The sequence below is a fragment of the Lepidochelys kempii genome, chromosome 16 (genome assembly GCF_965140285.1).
Source record: "Lepidochelys kempii isolate rLepKem1 chromosome 16, rLepKem1.hap1, whole genome shotgun sequence".
NCBI lineage: Eukaryota > Metazoa > Chordata > Testudines > Cheloniidae > Lepidochelys > Lepidochelys kempii.
In genome coordinates this window covers 15,470,922-15,490,084 of record NC_136395.1, presented here as the reverse complement: position 1 = coordinate 15,490,084, position 19,163 = coordinate 15,470,922, and the positions used below count along the sequence as shown (strand labels likewise).

General features: G+C 54.1%; 1 protein-coding gene across 9 annotated transcripts in view; it reads right to left on the bottom strand.

Annotated features, from left to right (window-relative positions):
* AK1 (adenylate kinase 1) overlaps window positions 1-19,163 on the bottom strand; it is a 45,072-nt gene that overhangs the window by 2,788 nt on the left and 23,121 nt on the right. For 6 of the 9 annotated variants that reach the window (XM_073313939.2, XM_073313940.2, XM_073313941.2 and 3 more), the window contains 4 exons: window positions 12,067-12,109; window positions 7,161-7,196; window positions 5,796-5,959; window positions 5,058-5,174 (listed from right to left, as the gene is read on the bottom strand). In XM_073313939.2, coding sequence (XP_073170040.1) covers window positions 5,058-5,174; window positions 5,796-5,959; window positions 7,161-7,196; window positions 12,067-12,109 — 360 coding nt within the window. Of the gene's footprint in view, window positions 1-5,057; window positions 5,175-5,795; window positions 5,960-7,160; window positions 7,197-7,445; window positions 7,622-12,066; window positions 12,110-12,685; window positions 12,830-12,887; window positions 13,025-19,163 lie in introns of those variants that run through there. The other 3 variants (XM_073313946.2, XM_073313948.2, XM_073313944.2) reach the window with 3 other exon arrangements.

Genomic DNA, 19,163 nt, shown 5'->3' with positions numbered 1-19,163 from the left:
TGCCTCCGCTTAGGAGCCCGGAGGGGCGACATGCTGCTGCTTCTGGGGGCTGCTTGAGGTAAGAGCCACCAGGAGCCTGCATCCCTGAACCCCACAATGTCCCAACCCCCTACCCCAGCCCTGATCCATCTCCAACCCTCCAAACCCCTCGGTCCCAGCCCAGAGGACCCTCCAAACCCCAAATCCCCATCCCCACCACAGAGCCTGCAACCCCAGCCAAAGCCCTCACTCCCTTCACCGCACCCCAAACCCCTGTCCCAGCCCTGATCCCTCTCCCGTCCTCTGAACCCCTCATCCCTGACCCCACCCCAGAGCTCACACCCCGAGCCGGAGCCCTCACCCCCTCCCACATCCCAGACCATTGCTTCAGCCTGGAGCCCCCTCCCGCACTCTGATCTACTAATTTCTGGCCCCACCCCAGAGCCCGCACCCCCAGCCGGAGCCCTCACCCCCTCCTGCACCTCAGCCCCCTGAGCCAGCCCAGTGAAAATGAGCGAGTGAGTGAGGGGGGCAGAGCGAGCGACAGAGGGAGGGGGGATGGAGTGAGCAGGGGCGGGGCCTCTGGGAAGGGGCGTTGACTTCCGTCGAATTGTGGAAGTCAACGAATGGCTACGTAGGTGGTGTCGGAGAGAAGGCTTTGGATTCTTTGACCATGGGATGGTGTTCCAAGAAGGAGGAGTGCTAGGCAGAGATGGGCTCCACCTAATGAAGAGAGGGAAGAGCATCTTCGCAAGCAGGCTGGCTAACCTAGTGAGGAGGGCTTTAAACTAGGTTCACCGGGGGAAGGAGACCAAAGCCCTGAGGTAAGTGGGGGAGTGGGATACCGGGAGGAATCACGAGCAGGAGCATGCGAGAGAGCGGGGTCCTGCCTCATACTGAGAAAGAGGGACAATCAGCAAGTTATCTCAAGTGCCTATACACAAATGCACGAAGCCTGGGAAACAAGCAGGGAGAACTGGGAGTCCTGGCACAGTCAAGGAATTATGATGTGATTGGAATAACAGAGACTTGGTGGGATAACTCACATGACTGGAGTACTGTCATGAATGGATATAAACTGTTCAGGAAGGACAGGCAGGGCAGAAAAGGTGGGGGAGTTGCATCGTATGTAAGGGAGCAGTTTGACTGCTCAGAGCTCAAGTATGAAACTGCAGAAAAACCTGAGAGTCTCTGGATTAAGTTTAGAAGTGTGAGCAACAAGGGTGATGTCGTGGTGAGAGTCTGCTATAGACCACGAGGCTTTCTTCCGGCAACTCACGGAAGTTACTAGATCGCAGGCCCCGGTTCTCATGGGAGACTTCAATCACCCTGATATCTGCTGGGAGAGCAATACAGTGGTGCACAGACAATCCAGGAAGTTTTTGGAAAGTGTAGGGGACAATTTCCTGGTGCAAGTGCTGGAGGAACCAACTAGGGGCAGAGCTCTTCTTGACCTGCTTTTCACAAACCAGGAAGAATTAGTAGGGGACGCTAAAGTGGATGGGAACCTGGGAGGCAGTGACCATGAGATGGTCGAGTTCAGGATCCTGACACAGGGAAGAAAGGAGAGCAGCAGAATACGGACCCTGGACTTCAGAAAAGCAGACTTTGAGTCCCTCAGGGAACTGACGGGCAGGATCCCCTGGGAGAATAACATGAGGGGGAAAGGAGTCCAGGAGAACTGGCTGTATTTTAAAGAATCCTTACTGAGGTTACAGGGACAAACCATCCCGATTTGTAGAAAGAATAGTAAATATGGCAGGTGACCAGCTTGGCTTAACAGTGAAATCCTTGCTGATCTTGAACACAAAAAAGAAGCTTACAAGAAGTGGAAGATTGGACAAATGACCAGGGAAGAGTATAAAAATATTGTTCGGGGATGCAGGAGTGAAATCAGGAAGGCCAAATCACACTTGGAGTTGCAGCTAGCAAGAGATGTTAAGAGTAACAAGAAGGGTTTCTTCAGGTATGTTAGCAACAAGAAGAAAGTCAAGGAAAGTGTGGGCCCCTTACTGAATGAGGGAGGCAACCTAGTGACAGAGGATGTGGAAAAAGCTAATGTACTCAGTGCTTTTTTTGCCTCTGTCTTCATGAACAAGGTCAGCTCCCAGACTACTGCACTGGGCAGCACAGCAAGGGGAGGAGGTGACCAGCCCTCTGTGGAGAAAGAAGTGGTTCGGGACTATTTAGAAAAGCTGGACGAGCACAAGTCCATGGGGCCGGATGCGCTGCATCCGAGAGCGCTAAAGGAGTTGGCGGATGTGATTGCAGAGCCATTGGACATTATCTTTGAAAACTCATGGTGATCGGGGGAAGTCCCGGACGATTGGAAAAAGGCTAATGTAGTGCCCATCTTTAAAAAAAGGGAAGAAGGAGGATCCTGGGAACTACAAGCCAGTCAGCCTCACCTCAGTCCCTGGAAAAAGAGGGACTTTTTCCCTCTTGGAAATGGAGCAGGTCCTCAAGGAATCAATTCTGAAGCACTTAGAAGAGAGGAAAGTGATCAGGAACAGTCAGCATGGATTCACAAAGGGCAAGTCATGCCTGACTATTCTAATTGCGTTCTATGACGAGATAACTGGCTCAGTGGATGAGGGGAAAGCTGTGGACGTGTTGTTCCTTGACTTTAGCAAAGCTTTTGACACGGTCTCCCACAGTATTCTTGCCAGCAAGTTAAAGAACTATGGGCTGGATGAATGGACTATAAGGTGGATAGAAAGTTGGCTAGATTGTCGGGCTCAACGGGTAGTGATCAATGGCTCCATGTCTAGCTGGCATCCAGGATCAAGTGGAGTGCCCCAAGGATCGGTCCTGGGGCTGGTTTTGTTCAATAACTTCATAAATGATCTGGAGGATGGTGTGGATTGCACCCTCAGCAAGTTTGCAGATGACACTAAACTGGGGGGAGAGGTAGATACGCTGCAGGGTAGGGATAGGATACAGAGGGACCGAGACAAATTAGGGGATTGGGCCAAAATGGATGAGGTTCAACAAGGACAAGTGCAGAGTCCTGCACTTAGGACGGAAGAATCCCATGCTACAGACTAGGGACCGAATGGCTCGGCAGCAGTTCTGCAGAAAAGGACCTAGGGGTTACAGTGGACGAGAAGCTGGATATGAGTCAACAGTGTGCCCTTGTTGCCAAGAAGGCCAATGGCATTTGGGATGTATAAGTAGGGGCATTGCCAGCAGATCGAGGGATGTGATCGTTCCCCTCTATTCGACACTGGTAAGGCCTCATCTGGAGTACTGTGTCCAGTTTTGGGCCCCACAGTACAAGAAGGATGTGGAAAAATTGGAAAGAGTCCAGCGAAGGGCAACAAAAATTATTAGGGGACTGGAACACATGAGTTATGAGGAGAGGCTGAGGGAACTGGGATTGTTTAGTCTGCAGAAGAGAAAAACGAGGGGGGATTTGATAGCTGCTTTCAACTACCTGAAAGGGGGTTCCAAAGAGGATGGATTTAGACTATTCTCAGTGGTAGCTGATGACAGAACAAGGAGTAATGGTCTCAAGTTGCAGTGGGGGAGGTTTAGGTTGGATATTAGGAAAAACTTTTTCACTAGGAGGGTGATGAAACACTGGAATGAGTTACCTAGGGAGGTGGTGGAATCTCCTTCCTTAGAAGTTTTTAAGGTCAGGCTTGACAAAGCCCTGACTGGGATGATTTAGCTGGGGATTGGTCCTGCTTTGAGCAGGGGGTTGGACTAGATGACCTCCTGAGGTCCCTTCCAACCCTGATATTCTATGATTCTATGACAGGGGCCGGGGCAAGGGTGTTCGGTTTTGTGCGAGTAAAAAGTTGGCAACCCTATCACCCCACCACTCTGACCCCGTGCAGACGAGGGTCAGGACTGTTACCACAGTGTGCACCAACATACATGCCCTCACACCAACCATCCCATGGCAATCAGGTTGGGGGTAACTTGGATTTTCCGGGCGCTGGGTGACCCTCTAATAGCTGGCTCTGTCTTTGCTCTGGAGCACGCTACTGCATATGTGCCAGGGGCACACTGAGCCTCCGTTTGCTTGTTACTTTGCACATGTTCATTAGCCCAGGCCATTTACCACCCTGACTTGTAGGTTCATCCCAGGCCACAGCCTGCTAAAAAGGATCCTTCCTCTTCAATTGTTTTTTCCAGCTGTTTCTATGGAGCAACCATTGCGCCACCTTGTGCCAGTCCCACGTATTACAGCCAGGGATCACTCCAACGCAGGTACCTTCCTCTCTCACAAGTTTTCTCCCCAGCCTCTCCAGGCCTGCACTAGCAGGGTTACAGTTTCCCTGGAGCAGACAGTAAAACCTGCTCCTAGGCAGCACACGGAACAGCCTTCCTGCTCTAACCCCATTAACAATACCATCATATACAACCTTGCACTCCAGACACCTTCAGGGTGTTTAAGGGGCTCACTGCAGCCACCTCTCAGGTGGAGCATGACAGTTATTTACCAGCATGCAGCAACCCTACCTCAGCAGTTCAGGATGGGAAGGAAAGACGAATCTGACACTCAGTTAAACATGACTGGGTAACTGGGGGAGGCAGAACGTAATTACTCAAGTTGAGCTGGGACAAAACCTGTTCTACAGAAAATAGCAGTGATCCAGACCTTGGCTTGACATCACAACCTAAAGATGGTGCCTCCAGCAGCAGAGCTTCTCCTGGCACCATGTGGGGCTTTGGTTCAACTCCCCCCGAAGAGATGGTCTGCCCCAATGAATCGACCCCACCACTTCCCCATTTCTAGGGTCGCCTTATCCAGCCATCGAGCAACCCCACCACGCTGAGTTTGTGACAAAACTACCACAGGTATGGGTGTGATGTCCAGTGTTTGGGGGCAAGGGGTGAGAAGACACGGCTGGCACTGCTGTCTACACTCACTGTTTGTGTCTCTCCCCTGGGGAGCGTATCCCTTTTCTGCCCCACTGAACAGCTGCCCAGCCCCTGCTCTGCTCTCTAGGGTGGCTCTGGTTCTGCTTAACAAGCTTTTAGTGCAAATGGTAGCACGCTCAGTCAGGATTGTGCCAAGTGGATGGCCCTCCCAACGGCATTGGAGCCTCTGCCACCCCCTTCCTCACCTTCTTCTCAAACTCCACACCTTGCTTCACCTCTCGGGGGTAGCCGTCAATCAGGAATCCCTTGGAGACATCTGCCTTGGCCACCATGGCGTCTCGCAGCATATCAAGCACCGTGTCCTGAGGGGAGGGGAAACGTAGGTGTTTTAGGTCACAGTTAGGGACAGCGCTTTCAGTTCCAGCTAGCTGGCAGCTTTGCAGAGTCTCCCGCAGTCGCTGGGCTCCCCTTCCCTATGGGCAGCCCTACCTCTTAGTGAAAAGCCACAGGAGCATCAATGTTTGTCCTCGATCACACCAACAGACAGATCCTTTTGCAGGATCCAGGGACCATATGCAGCTCCTGTCTCACCAGAGGAGGCACAGCAAGCAGCGGCTGCTCACCGTGGTCTCTGGGCACCAACACCCACAGACATGGAGCTTGTCCTCCCCCATTTTATGCCCTAACTTGCTCCCCTCCCCAGCTGCCAGAGCACTTTCTCCCTGCTGCTACCAGGAGCGACCAGACTCCTGGGAAGCCAGGTCCATAAGCCATCCCCTAAGAGCTGGGAAAGAGGTGCCCCAACAGTGGTCCTTCCATGCACCTGCCTCAGCTCCCCACAATGCACTGCAGCCAGGAAAGCAGGTGGCCTGAGATGGCCTCCGCATCAGGTTCTCACACGCCAGCATGGGTAGCTGGAAATGTGCCAGGATGTAACGGTTTAAGATCCACTTCCTTCCACTGCAAAAATGGCCCAGACTCACCAGGGGCACCAGCTCTCCCTTCTCCATGATGGCAGAGAGCTTCTTGCCTCTCTCTGAGCCAGAGTTGACCTCTGCTCTCAGGAGGTCTCCAGTGGACAGATGGGTGTAGCCATACTTCTGGACAATCTTCTCACATTGGGTCCCTTTCCCTGAGCCGGGCCCACCTGCAATTCACACAAGGACAAGGCCCAGATTCAAAACACAGAAGGGGGAGGATGGGAAAAGAGCTTGGGCGCTTCCGAGGCAAAAATCCCACCTAGCAACAGCCCTGTTTCATCCTCCTCTTTGTTCTTACTTACTAGGAGCCTCTGCACACAATGGGGACCTTAGGTAAGGAGTTCAGGGCTCCTGCTGGGCTCCGAGCCCTCTGCCCCAGGCAGCACAACCAGCTCTGGGGAGATTATTATGATCTCATCAACAGGTCAGCGTGAAGCAAAACAGGCAGCAGCTGAACCCCAAAGCCAGGAAGCTCCTGTCTTTGTGTCTCTATCGCTAGTGACAAAAGGTGGGCGGCGGGGAGAGAAACAGAGATACCCGCAGAACTGCCTCCACAGGACATGGATCCACATTTCCCCCACAAAGCGCCCGTGTGTCTTTGAAAGCAGCTGCCCAGGATGTCACCCGAAATCTGTGGCTCAGCTGCCACTTCAAACCTAGCCCAAGCTGGGACTTTGCTTGGTGGCCTACATGAATAAAAGGGGCCGGGGGGCGGGGGGGGGGGGGTGTCACTGTGTGTCCGATGCATCGGATAGTCTCAGCAGAGAGAAGCAAAGGACTGAATAGGCCCTGGAGACTGTGCCCCCACTCATGCCTCCAGAGGTGGCTCCTCCAAGTGAGGTGGAGGAAGGCAGGTTGTGGAAGCTCTCCCCTATGCTGTACCTGATCTGGGGGTAATTAGAGGCCTTCAGGGCACCCTCCCCAACAACACCGAAAGCAAAGGTGGCAAGCGCCCACAGGCCCTCTATTCCGTCTCGGTGCCACAGCAGGGCGCTCTCTATTGCCCACTCCCATGTATTCTGTCCAGTCTGGTTTTGGATGATAGCCATGACTTCCCTTTGGAGGCCAGGGCAAACATTTGCAGACATGGCTAGTGATTTTTAGAGCACAACTTAGGACACCTTAAAGGCACCTGATGACCCGAAAGCTCCGAGCACCTGCCTGCTGAAAATCAAACCCCTTTACAGGATCTCAGGTTGGCCCCCTGAAATCCCAGGTCTCTTTGAAAACTTCAGCTTAAAATTTGAAGGACAGGGTCCCATGTCACAGCCCCATGAGCTCAGTGGATGTGGCTTTAGGTAACCGAGCCAGGACTGAAAGCGCCGCTCACGACTCCTCAGCTTTTCACTGAGCCCATCGCTGACTTACCCACCACGAAGATGATTTTGCTGTTCTTCAGTTTTTCTGTGGGAGAAGGAAAAGCAGAGAAGAGGATTAGTCCGAGAGCGAGTGAGCGATCGCAGGAAGGAAACCTCCCCCGAGCCGGGACAAATCCCTCTCGACCACTTCCCCAGGGGATCTGCCTGGAGGAGGGAACTTGGCAACCAGCCCCAGTTCCCCGGGGATAAATGGGAGCAGAACACGGTCAGCAGTGGGCCGTTCGTTTGGTGGCTTCATGGCAGGCGATATGGGGACATTGCCCCCCCAGGGTACCTTTGCCAGCCTTTTCCGCTGAGGCAGCCAGGCAGGAGCACTCTGTCCCCATCTCTCCGACTTGCTGGCTCCTGCTCTCCTCTGTTCCCCCTCTTCTTGCCAAGCAGTTTCTGCTCAGCACATTTTGATGCCTGAGCCAGCGGCTGGCCTCCCTTCAGGGCTGGGCCAGGCTGGAGCCTTGTGGTCAGGGCTAACACACATTGCCAGGGAGACGGTTGCTAGGATATGGCAGGAGCCAAGCCTCAGCCACATCACAGAAGCCAGTGGGCAAAGATTCTGATCTCAGTCAATCTGGAGTGACCCCATGGGGGGCTGGTGTAAATGGGCTCAGACAGCAGCTCTTGGCGGTACCTCTCACGGAACAGCCTTATACCGTGGAACCCGACAGCCATGAGCCCCCACAACATGGCGCCCACACCAATGCCACCCAGGACCCATCCTCTAGCACTGAGCTGTAGCTTTTGATGTATATATAAGGATAGGGGAGAAAGTGGTAGGACATCCCAGGTTCCCCAGGCACACAAGGCAGGGCACTGGGTGGCATCCATCTTCCTTCTGACCGGGAGGATGGCTTCCTCTTGGCCTCTGCCCCACCGCCTCAGATGCCTCCAGAGAGAGGACCAAATTCATCCCTGGTGTAACTCAGCTGGCTTCACTGGAGCTACACCAGGGAGGGATTTGGCCCACTGTAAGTAAGCTCAAAATCCGAGGGCCCCCAGTGAGACAAGGAGACTAAGGAATCAAACAGCGAGTCAGGGCCTCAGCCCTTTGAGAAAGGCATGGGCCATGGGACGAAACAGGCGGGTGCTTCCTTCTAGGGAGGGGAGAAGCTCCTTCAGCCTGTGGCGATTGACATCTCCCCCTTTAGCGCCCGCACCATTACAAAACCTAAGGGTGATTCACCTCTCTCCCGGGACACGCTCCCTCCCCAGAGGCTCACGTCCGTGGCCTGGCAGGTGCTTCACAAACTCTGACCCCTCGCAGACATCACTGTCTCCCATCTGCCCCAGCCAATGCCTCCACAAGCTCTGCTGAGCCAGCCACTCCAATTCCAGATCTTCCACCTGCTCCAGTCGCCCCATCACAGCCTCTGTGCCCACCTCTTGCACAAGCCCATCATCTCTGATATTCCCACCCGCCATGGTATGTCCACCCGCGGACATGCCCACTATTTCCGACACGCATTCCCCTTTTCCTTGCCCACCCTCTCTGGCCATTAAACTCTCTGTGTGAAATCCTGCTGCCAGTTACACCAATATAAAGCTGGAGTAACTGCACAGGTGTACATACAGTCAGGGGCTGTGAAGCACCACTTAAAGTGTGTGTGTGGGGGGAACAGATTTACGCCACACCCCTGCCTAGCCCTCTCTTCCCTTCTCAGGTGCCCCCTGCACCAGCAGCCTGACCCTCCCACCCCCCGGCTCATGAGCCCCTACACCCATCCCCTCCATATTTGAATGCGTGGTGTTGTGGTGGGTGGGAGCTTCAGTGTCACTCTGGTTTGGCCTGGCCAAAAAGTGGTCAGGCCGATGGCCTAGACGACTCCCCCAGCCTATGCACAGAGTTACTCTAGCTTTACACCAGTGTGACTGAGAGCAGAATCTGGCCCCCATGCCACACACAACAGCAAATATTACGCTGGATTAGCACCAGGAGGGCCAGCTCACTTGCATTTGGCCGCAGCTATAAATCCCCACCCAGGAAAGAATCTCCTCCAAAAAGCCAGAGTGACAAGAGAGATGCAACCATTGACCCTCTCAGAAAAGTTGCAACCTCAGTGTCCCAACTGCCCCCCTCCCCCAATTCACATTGGGCCAACATCCCAGCTCCACAACCGAGAGGTTCCCTCAGCGTCACAATCATTCTGGGAGTGGGCAATTTAATTCGAAGTCACCATTAATTCCAGTGCCTGGAGCTGATAGGGAGCTCCTCTCCCCAGGTACAGTACGCTGGAACATTTTCAAAGCTGGGTGAATGGTCCTGTCTCAAGTGTCGCAAGGACAAGGCAGAAGTACTAAAAATAAAGGAAGGTGTTCTCAGAGCTGGCTGTGGCTTGGAGTCTGCAGCTCCCAGCAATAAGAGGTCTTCTGATTGCAGCCTTCTAAAATTACACCTCCGAGCAGACGGGGAACAGGGTGGCCTTTGGCAGTTAAGATGCTTTCTGATCACGTTGGCAGATGAGATCTGACTGTGCCAAGGAGCTCATGCAGAGAAAGGCAGAGCCATGGTTGCAAGCACTGTCTGAGACTCTGCGGGACTGCGTGTGGTTGGCTCACTATAAAAGCAATTTTCCCTCTCTTGGTATTTACACCTCCTCATCAATTGTTGGGAGTGGACCACATACACCCTGACTAAATTGGCCTTGAACACTGGTTCTCCACTTGCAAGGTAGAACTCCTTTCTCTTCATGTGCCAATATATATTTATGCCCATTTCTGTAATTTTTATTCCATGCATCTGAAGAAGTGGGTTTTTTACCCACGAAAGCTTATGCCCTAATAAATCTGTTAGTCTTTAAGGTGCCACAGGACTCCTCATTGTTTTTGTCTGAGACACTGGGGATGTTCTTCAGGAATTGGAGAAAAACTGGGAATGGAGAAAAGGCTGTTTGATAGTTAGGGCACTGCACAGGGAGCCAGAGGACGGGGTTAAATTCCTGGCTCTGTCACAGATTTGCACTATGGATAACATTTGCAAAAATGCTCAAGTGACTTAGAAACTTAAGTCCCACATTTTCAAAGGCTCTGTCTACACTTCAAATCCTACAGCAGAGACACTCACTACAGTGATGGGCGGGGTTCTCCCACTGGTGTAGCTGACGGAGGGCATTCTTTCTAGCAATGTCTACATCGGGGTGAGGTCAGTATAGCTGCATCTCTCAGGGGAGTGGATTTTTCACATCCTCAAGAGACATAGTTATGCTGATGTAAGTTCCCAGCGTAGACCAGCCCAAAGTGGTTTCCACACGTAGCAGCCTCAAGTCTCACTGAAAGCCAACGCTTTTGAAAATGGGACTTGAGTATATTTGAAAATTGTTATCCCTTACTCCCTTTGTACCACAGTTCCCACCTATCAAACAGGGATAATACTTCACCACCCACTAGAGAGGCTGTAAGGATATATTCAGAGCCCATGGCAATGGGAGCCAAAGACAGAGGTGTACAGACAGGGGATTGGCTCTCGGTTGTATAGCCTGTCACTGGCTCAGGTTGGTAGTAATGAAGTCGTCACAGAATCATAGAAGATTAGGGTTGGAAGAGACCTCAGGAGGTCATCTAGTCCAACCCCCTGCTCAAAGCAGGACCAACCCCAACTAAATCAACCCAGCCAGGGCTTTGTCAAGCCGGGCCTTAAAAACCAATAAGGATGAAGATTCCACCACCTTCCTGGGTGACCCATTCCAGTGCTTCACCACCCTCCTAGTGAAATAGTTTTTCCTAATATCCAACCTAGACCTCCCCCACTGCAACTTGAGACCATTGCTCCTTGTTCTGTCATCTGCCACCACTGAGAACAGCCTAGCTCCATCCTCTTTGGAACCCCCCCTTCAGGTAGTTGAAGGCTGCTACCAAATCCCCCCTCACTCTTCTCTTCTGCAGACTAACAATCCCATTTCCCTCAGCCTCTCCTCATATATCATGTGCCCCAGCCCCCTAGTCATTTCCGTTGCCCTCCACTGGACTCTTTCCAATATGTCCACATCCTTTCTGTAATGGGGGCCCAAAACTGGATGCAATATTCCAGATGTGGCCTCATCAGTGCTGAATAGAGGGGAATAATCACTTCCCTGATCATCTGATGGCTCTTCTCCGGTCTGGGAGAAACAAGCTGAGTGGTTCTCAGTCCAGTTGCTAGTGAACAAGTGCCAGCATCACAAAAACCACCCTCATAACCAGCACTAATCGGCAACCTTGGCAGTAGTGATGCCAAGGACTGACTGAGGGCCATGGAGACTGAACTCCCCTCTCGGCCCTAGAAACGGTCCCTGCAGGCCAGTGCTGAGGTCTCACGGCAGGACAGGGTGGGGACACCAGGGACGTACTGCTGCTGCCAGGGCCGTGTCCCTTAGTCACTAGGGCTGTTATTCTGTGTTTACAGAGCAGAGAGCAACCCACTGCCTCCAGGCTAGAGCAGGTGAAGACCCAGGTGAAACCCAAAGAGGAGAGAGGGAGAGGGGGAACACCCTGACAGCTGCAAGCCCTCATACTGGGCTCAAGTGCAAGGACTGCGCATGGATGCTGCCAGCCAGGACCAATTGTCCAAGGGAGGTGCCTTAGTTCTTTCCGGCTCCTGATCCTTGCAGCATGCATGAGCCTTGCATTTCCGCTGTTCTGGGCTGGCAGGGAGATGAGTGGAAAAGAGGAAGAGAACCAAGGAAGGACACAAGGTTTCTAAAAGGGGATTACGCAACAACAGAACCTGAGCCTGGTTAGCAGAGATGGCCCTGAGCCAGAACTCTGGATCCAACATCCCTCCCCTCCCCCAGCCATACCCTGGATCTGCACTTGGGGGCTCAGGCCCATTGCTATGGGCTTAGACAACTGGATGTAGCCTTAGTAAGATGGAGACAGATGCGTGGAGAGAAGGAGCCACGCCCAAGCCAGGGAAAGGGAGCTCTCACCTGTTGCCATCCTCAGAAGATCTGGGCAAAGAAGCTCTTCAGTCTGAAAGGAAACAGAACTCCTGGTTAGACAGTGCAGGAGGGCCTGGGGGGTCAGCTATGGGCTTTAGGAAGGGGCTGGTTTGGCCTTCAGAAACAGCCCCAGTCCCTTTCCTCCTGAGGCTAAGTAGTCCTTAATGCTTCCCAGGGCCCATGCTCCCCCTTAGCTCACTGGGTTTCAATCTCTTCCCACCTCTCAAATACATTTCCTAGAAAATGGAAGAAGGTGATTCCCACTGTTTGCTCAGCTGCCAGTATCTTGGAGCAGAGGAACACGCCAGCTCCCCTGCACACACATGGCTACCCACACACGAATGGCACAGGCCCACAAACACAGCACCCTAGTAACTGCTCCCTTGTTCTGTTCTAGAGAGTGACTGACAGGGCTGGGGACAGAGGTGCAGGTTCCTGAGGCTCCCAGGCTGGTTGGCAATCAGGCACCTACTTACTGGAAGCTGGTGCATTTGAAGACATGTCCGAAGACTTCAGAGGAGGAGGCCCCAACCTCCCCTGCAGCTCAGAAGGCTCTCAGCCTGTAGCCCGTTCTAGCATAGCGGTTCTGAACCAGCAGTCCCATTACCTGATGGACATGGACACTTCAGAGCCTTCCTCTAGCTGCTTTCTGCTACCCGGTCTGATCCAGAGAACAGCAGTCCCCCGGCCACCTGGGAGTGCCTCAGTGCCTATGGCACGTCACTGTGACAACCAGCCCTTCCTGCCTCCTCTTCCACCCAGGGAGGGAGAGAAAAAGCAAGAGAGAAAACACAGGAGACAAAACCCACCCGAGACAGGAATCATGAGATAGATTCTGAGCAGCGAGAAATCAGAGAGCCAGAGATGGGCACTGGGACAGACCCCGTCAGTCAGACCTGGTCACCAGCCCAGCTGATCCAGTCCTGCCTGTCACAGCAGCAGCACTTGGTGTCGGAGCCTGGCGGCTGCCTTTGCATGTTTCATAAGCGTTGCTTCGGTGACAGCGGGAGCTCAGGGGATGAAGAAGCATCCTACAGAACCTGTTCCAGCCTCGTGACCCAGGGCTTAGTGCACCGCCCCAGCAGACAAGAGGCCTGGGTTTGAGCCAACTGGATCACCAGCACACCCTGCTCCTTGGAGGGCAGGTGGAGAGCCTTGCTTTGGCCACTGGGGGGCGCTCCCACCCCCCCTTGTTCCTGCTCCCTCTTCTCCAGCCCCATTTCCTCCCCCCCCCATGGGATGCAGGGCCACCCTCAGCCAGGCGGTCAGGTCTCTTCTCCTGGGCACTGCACTTTGGTCTGGTGCTCTGGTGAAGATTTGGCATAACTAGCAGTCAGTGCTTAGACTCTGCTATGGGCCCAGCTGGGAGCCCTGAGCCATGTCTCCAGGGCAGCAGGCAGATTCCACTGTGCAGCGTTTGCCTGAGGGACTGGCTGCTCTCAAGCTGAGTTTGGGGGTGGAAACTAAGAGGGTGACGGGTGCTTTGACTCGCTGGAGTGAAGTGGGGAAAACTGGGGCATCTGGAATAGCTTGGGGCGGAGGGGATACGAAGTGCGAGTTTAGCCTTCTTCTTCCTTAGACAGATTAAAGGAAGAGCATTGGACATTCCCCCCTGGAGTCTCCAAAGTCTCCCGGGGCTGGAGCGCTCCAAGCCAGTGGCATGCAAGGGGAGCTCTTGGAGGAAGAGCTTTAGATAAAGCCTAGCCACAGAGTTTGATTAATGAATGATGAACTCCTCTCCCTGGCACAGTGTCATTGCACTCAACCCAATGGGGTCACAACGGCACAGGAGGGGTTGTGGGTGCGAGTGCATGTACATAGACCTTCCCTGCTGGGTTCTCTACATACTCATCCCAGAGGGTTTGCTATGAGGCAAGAACCAAGTTGACAGTAATATTGCATCTCCGTGGGCCTGCTGTTTACAGGGTAGGAATCAAGAGGGGCAGAAAAGCAGGGTAACAGGACCCCTTTAAAATTTACTACTGTGACATTGTAGAGGGAGTTCGGGGTGACACCCCCTTAGCCCTGAGTACTGGACACACATGATCGTGGGGGCAGCTGAGGGCTGCATTATTCAGTACATTTCCCCACTAGAAGAGAGACCCCAAATTCCCTTCCAATGCTCAGCTGTACGTCTGCCTTGACACGATCAGTCCCATTTGGGGCTGTCTTGCATCCCCTCCCCTCACTTTGTGACCACAGGTTTTGTTGATCCCAAAAGTCAGCTGCATCCTCAAGACGACAAAGTCATGCTGCTGAGGTCCATAGCAAGCCTCACCCAGCCCTGCCCGGCTAGGGTGGGGCAGTGGCTCGGGGCTCCAGCAGAAATGGAGAGACCTGGTTGCCTTCACGGAGCCCCAGAAGCTGGAACATGCAGATGTTTCTCATGCACCTTTATCTAACTCAGCCCTCCCTTCCCCACAAGTAGCCAGCCATGATTCCAGGCCCCCCCGCCCCCATTCCCTTGATATCTTCAGCAACTGACAGTGCACATCCGCCATGCTGACTCCCTAGGGGGGAGGGCAGTTTACCTCGATTCACAGACTCCAAGGTCAGAAGGGACCCTTGTGGTCATCTAGGCTGACCTCCTGTGTAACACAGGCCAGAGAACTTCCCCCAAATAATTCCTAGTGCGGATCCTTTAGCAAAACAGACAGTCTCGATTTTAAAATTGCCGGTAATGGAGAATCCAACAGGACCCTTGGTAAATTGTTCCCCATCCTCCAGGGCTCACAGAGAATCCTGGCAATGTAGGGCTAGAAAGGGACCTCAAGAGGTTGAAGTGCCTGTTTGGGTATTAGCCCCCAAACCAGAAAGAGTCACCATCACCAAGAGTGCCAGCAGACCCATCCAGCCCCTGTTCAAACCTCTCTGACATGCAGGGAGAACTTGTGTCACTTTTCTCCAGCCTAGAATGGCCAGTCCAAAGGGTTCATAAATCATGAGTCAGGTCCCCAAAAAAGACGATTTCCTTCAAAGTCATGAGATTTTTTAAAATCATAAGTGTTGGGGTCTTTTTGTCTTTTGGTTACTGAGCCATTGGGCGGCATTTGGATTCATGTTCTCAAGCTTTTCTCTTCAGTCAAGCTGGAAACTGGCTTTTTAAACAAACAAACAAACAAAAACTGAGATTCTCATCTAATCACATGACTCCAAGACCTGGGGCTTTAAGAAAAACACCAGGTATCCTGTGATAAAATTGCCAGAGCTGGCATCGCTGCGTTCACCTAGAAACAGAGCCAACTGGTGTATGCATGAGTGAGCCCGGCACCACACCCCTGTGATAGGAACCCCCTCGAGGGATGCTCTCTCTCACACAGACCTTGCACGCTTCAGACCTCACTTCCAGAATTCACAGCTTCCCTTTCCCAGAGATCAGAGAGGAAGTCATATGACCCAGCCTCTACTGTGCCCCCTGCACAGCCTGATCAAGGCTCCACCCTTACAGAGCACCTGAGTAGAGCTGACTTTACTCCACTGAGGGGCCAAGCTAACCCCTGGGTGTCACATCAGGAATGATCTTGGCCTGACAGCTTTACGATGCAGCCACCTTAGGTTGGAAACATAATGCTTACATCGGACACCTGTTGTTACCTGCCCCTGCGCTGCTCAGTGACCAGATCTCATCAGCTCTCAGCTTCCTTTGTTGCAGGAAGTTAACACATCTGATTGACAGTCCACCCAAATAAGCAAATTCTTAAAGGTACAGGGCCCAAATTCCACCCTGAGTTAAACTGGTGGGGGCCTGTAGGATTCCTACACATTGGTCACTGCATGGCCCTATTTCCTTGCAGCAATGTTGAATTAATGTGTGTTGAATGGAGAGTGAGTAAATGCAATACAGGTATGTAAACACTAGGGGGAGCATGGGGAAGAGAAGCATTTGGGGGGAAGGGGGGAACTGGAGAGAAGGCCGATGCATTTGGAGTGAGGGTGGAGTTGCTCCCATTTTCACCCCCTGACTGTGGGTCTACCCTGGGGGTTATTGAACTGGTGTTATTATGCCGATGCAGCTGCACCAGAGGGGACGCCCCGCGTGCGTGGAACAAGTGCAGCTTACCCTGGGTGTCGGTGTAAATGCCCTTTGACACCAGGGCAACTACATTGGTGCAAACCGCGCTTCCCCCTGATGCAGACAGGGCCTTACTCCAGTCTGTAGTGTGCAGGAACAGGGCAGTGTCCCTTTGGATAGTTCGCAAGCCCTCTAGTGGTGGATGTTGTATGTTTTCAGAAGCAGCCAGCGCAGCAGGATGTGTGCCGTTTGGCATGTTTGGGGACAGGACTAACCAGCCCTCTGCCTCCCCTGTTGTGTATGAAGAGCAAAGACACAACCCTGGACTCCCCCCGCACAAAGAACAGCCCGTCCTCCCCACCCATCTCCCACACGCAGTAGCCAACTTGCTGAACCTCCTGGGCACACTCCCGCAGCTGCCCAGCCCCCACAGAGAGCCATTCCTCTTCCCTCACCCAACTACAGGAGTCCCCCAGCCTCGGACATAGTGGCCCACCCCCACTGGCCCCCAGTGCACAGAACTGCAGCTCTCACCCTTCAGTAAGATGGGATCCAGGTGCTCGGAGAAGGGTTCTGGGTTCCTCATCAGTCTTGTGTTTTCACTTATTCCTGCCACTAGGGGGCATCCCAGGGCCCAATCCCCTCCTGCTCACCTGTGTTTATCGCCTACGGGCAGCAAACCTGCCTGGCACGTCAGGGCCACCCTCATGCCCAGCAATGTAGGGAAAGCCTGAAAAGGCCTTGCGCATTAGGGAGCACATGAAAAACAGCTTGGGTAGCCCATCCCTAAAATAGATCCATGCCCTTCCAGAGCTAACGCCTCCTCCCCCGGGCAGGCCCAGCCTCAGTGGGGAAGAACAGAGGTCCGGTTACAGCCCCCAGCCCATGCCTAAAAAGGGCAGGTGCCCTTCAGCTTCAGCCTGCTCTGGGGTTCTAAGTATGGCCCAGGCATAAATCCTGCAGAGGTCACGTCCACACCTGTGCCAGGGTGGGGTCGGCCCCAAGGAGCAGCCAGCTAGAATCACAGTCTTTCCCCCATGAGCAGTCAGTCAGAGGAAGGCAAAGGTGGCAGCAACCCAAAGGAGGGTGGAAATAGCGGCCCCTCAGCTCCCCTGGCGCGTTGAACAGCTCCACAGGGACTAGCCTCTGCCCTCCAGCTTGCATCTCAGCCCCATGAAGCCCTTGGGGGCTGCCCTGTGACCAGAGGGGCCCAAAGTGAGAGGTCAGTGAGGCCTTGGGCCTCATCCAGCCCTAAGGGGCAATTCCTCTGGAGCTGCATCTGCTCATGCCAAGGCTGAACATGGGCCCACGAGGGCACCGGGAGGAAGTCGATGGGGGAGGCTAAGGAGACAGTTCTGTTTTCGGTGGGTGGGGAGGAATCTAGGAGTCCATGGAGGCTGGAGAAAAGAGCTCCAGCTAGGGTTGCAGGGCAATATTTGGGGGAGGAGAGGCGCTTCCAAACACTGGTGGCTCCAGGGCAGGTTTAATCCTAAAATGCCCCGACAAGCAACCTCTTGGCTCAGATCAGTGTCATGCCCAACATAGCCCTTTGGGTGCCTGGCAGCATCTGTGCTCCTTCAGCTCAGCAGGCTGCAATGGCAGGGTAGCCAGCCCCCTGTCTGACACCCCTAGACTCTCCCCTCCATCAGCCAGGCCTCGCTCAGCCCCGAGAAGGGAGGCTCTGAGCACAGAGCTGTGGTTTGACCTCTCCATCTGAGCAAAATGGGCCCGTAGCCCCCTCAGCCCCTCTCCCTCCCCGGTTCCCTCCCACACCAGAGAGCAGCGCAAGGGGGCAGCACGTTAGAGGTGGGGTTTCCAGTGCTGCCAGCTCACCCCTCCTAGGGGCAAGAGCCACTTCCTGTGATGTCCCAGCACTGCCGCAGCCACGTCCCCCACCCTCCCCTGTTCCTTAGAGCCACGGGCCTGCCCCCGCTCCCACTGAAGCCAAAGCAAAAGCTCCCATTGGCTTTCAGGAGCTGCAAGACCAGGCCTGCTGGCCTTCAATGGGGCCCTGCAGCCTTTGCATCTCAGGCTATGCCGCTGAGCGCCAGAGACAATGCCATGCCGCGGTTAGAGCCGGGGCCTGGGACTCAAGAGAGCTGGGTTCTGTGCCTGGCTCTGCTATGGACAGGCTGGGCCGGTCACGCTCCATCTACCTGCCTCTGCTTCCCCACCCACGGCCTGGGGGTAGCCACCCTGTCTGCCCGGGGAGTATCCCTGTTCATTAGGCGTTACCTCAGGTCCCTGACCAGGCAGGCTGGTTTCACATGCTGTGCAGGGCCAGGGTGAGCAGGGACATTAACCTAGAGAGCAGGCGACCGAGGGTTCCTGCTGCCCTGAAGCCGAGAGTGCTCATCAGAGTCGGCAGCTGTGCCAGCTCAGATCCCATCTGTTTCCCTGTATCCGGCAAGTGGGAGCCCCGTGTGCCTCACCCTCTCTGGGCTGGGGTGTTCTGGTGGTGGGTCAGGGTCTGTTTGCTAGGTGGGGCCCTGTAACTAGGGCACTTGGGAGAGTTGCCCTCCCTCCTCTCCCATGCATGCCGGGCCTTTCCACCTCCCCTGGGGTCCTGCTGCTCCCCAGTTTGAGTCTGGGCCACCGGGCGACTCCCCCGTGTGGGAATGGCCCTCGGAGCAGCGCCGACACTGTCAGAGCTGGAGTGCATCTATGGGACCGATCCTTGGAGGGGCTGAGTGCCCCATTGGAGCCGACAAGTGGAAAGGGAGGTGAGGGCCCCACAGGATCAATGCGATCAAGCCAGCGACTCTAATAATGGAGCCCACAGAGTGGAGACGGCATCCCCCCCATGGGTATCAGCAATTGCAGGGGGCGGTAGGCTGCCGTTACCTCACTCTACTGACTGTGCCATAGGAGAAAGGCCAGTGGATAGCCCCCTTCCTCTCCCAACACTCACCACACAGCTCTCACGCTGCTCCATTCTGCCCATGCCACCAAAGGCTCCATCAACCACTGCTGATCCCCAGACCAGGTACCACAGTGGTGGGCACGGTACAAAACCAACACCCCTAGGCAGATAAGACTAGGCAGAGGGAGAATCGTTTGAGAATCACCTTTA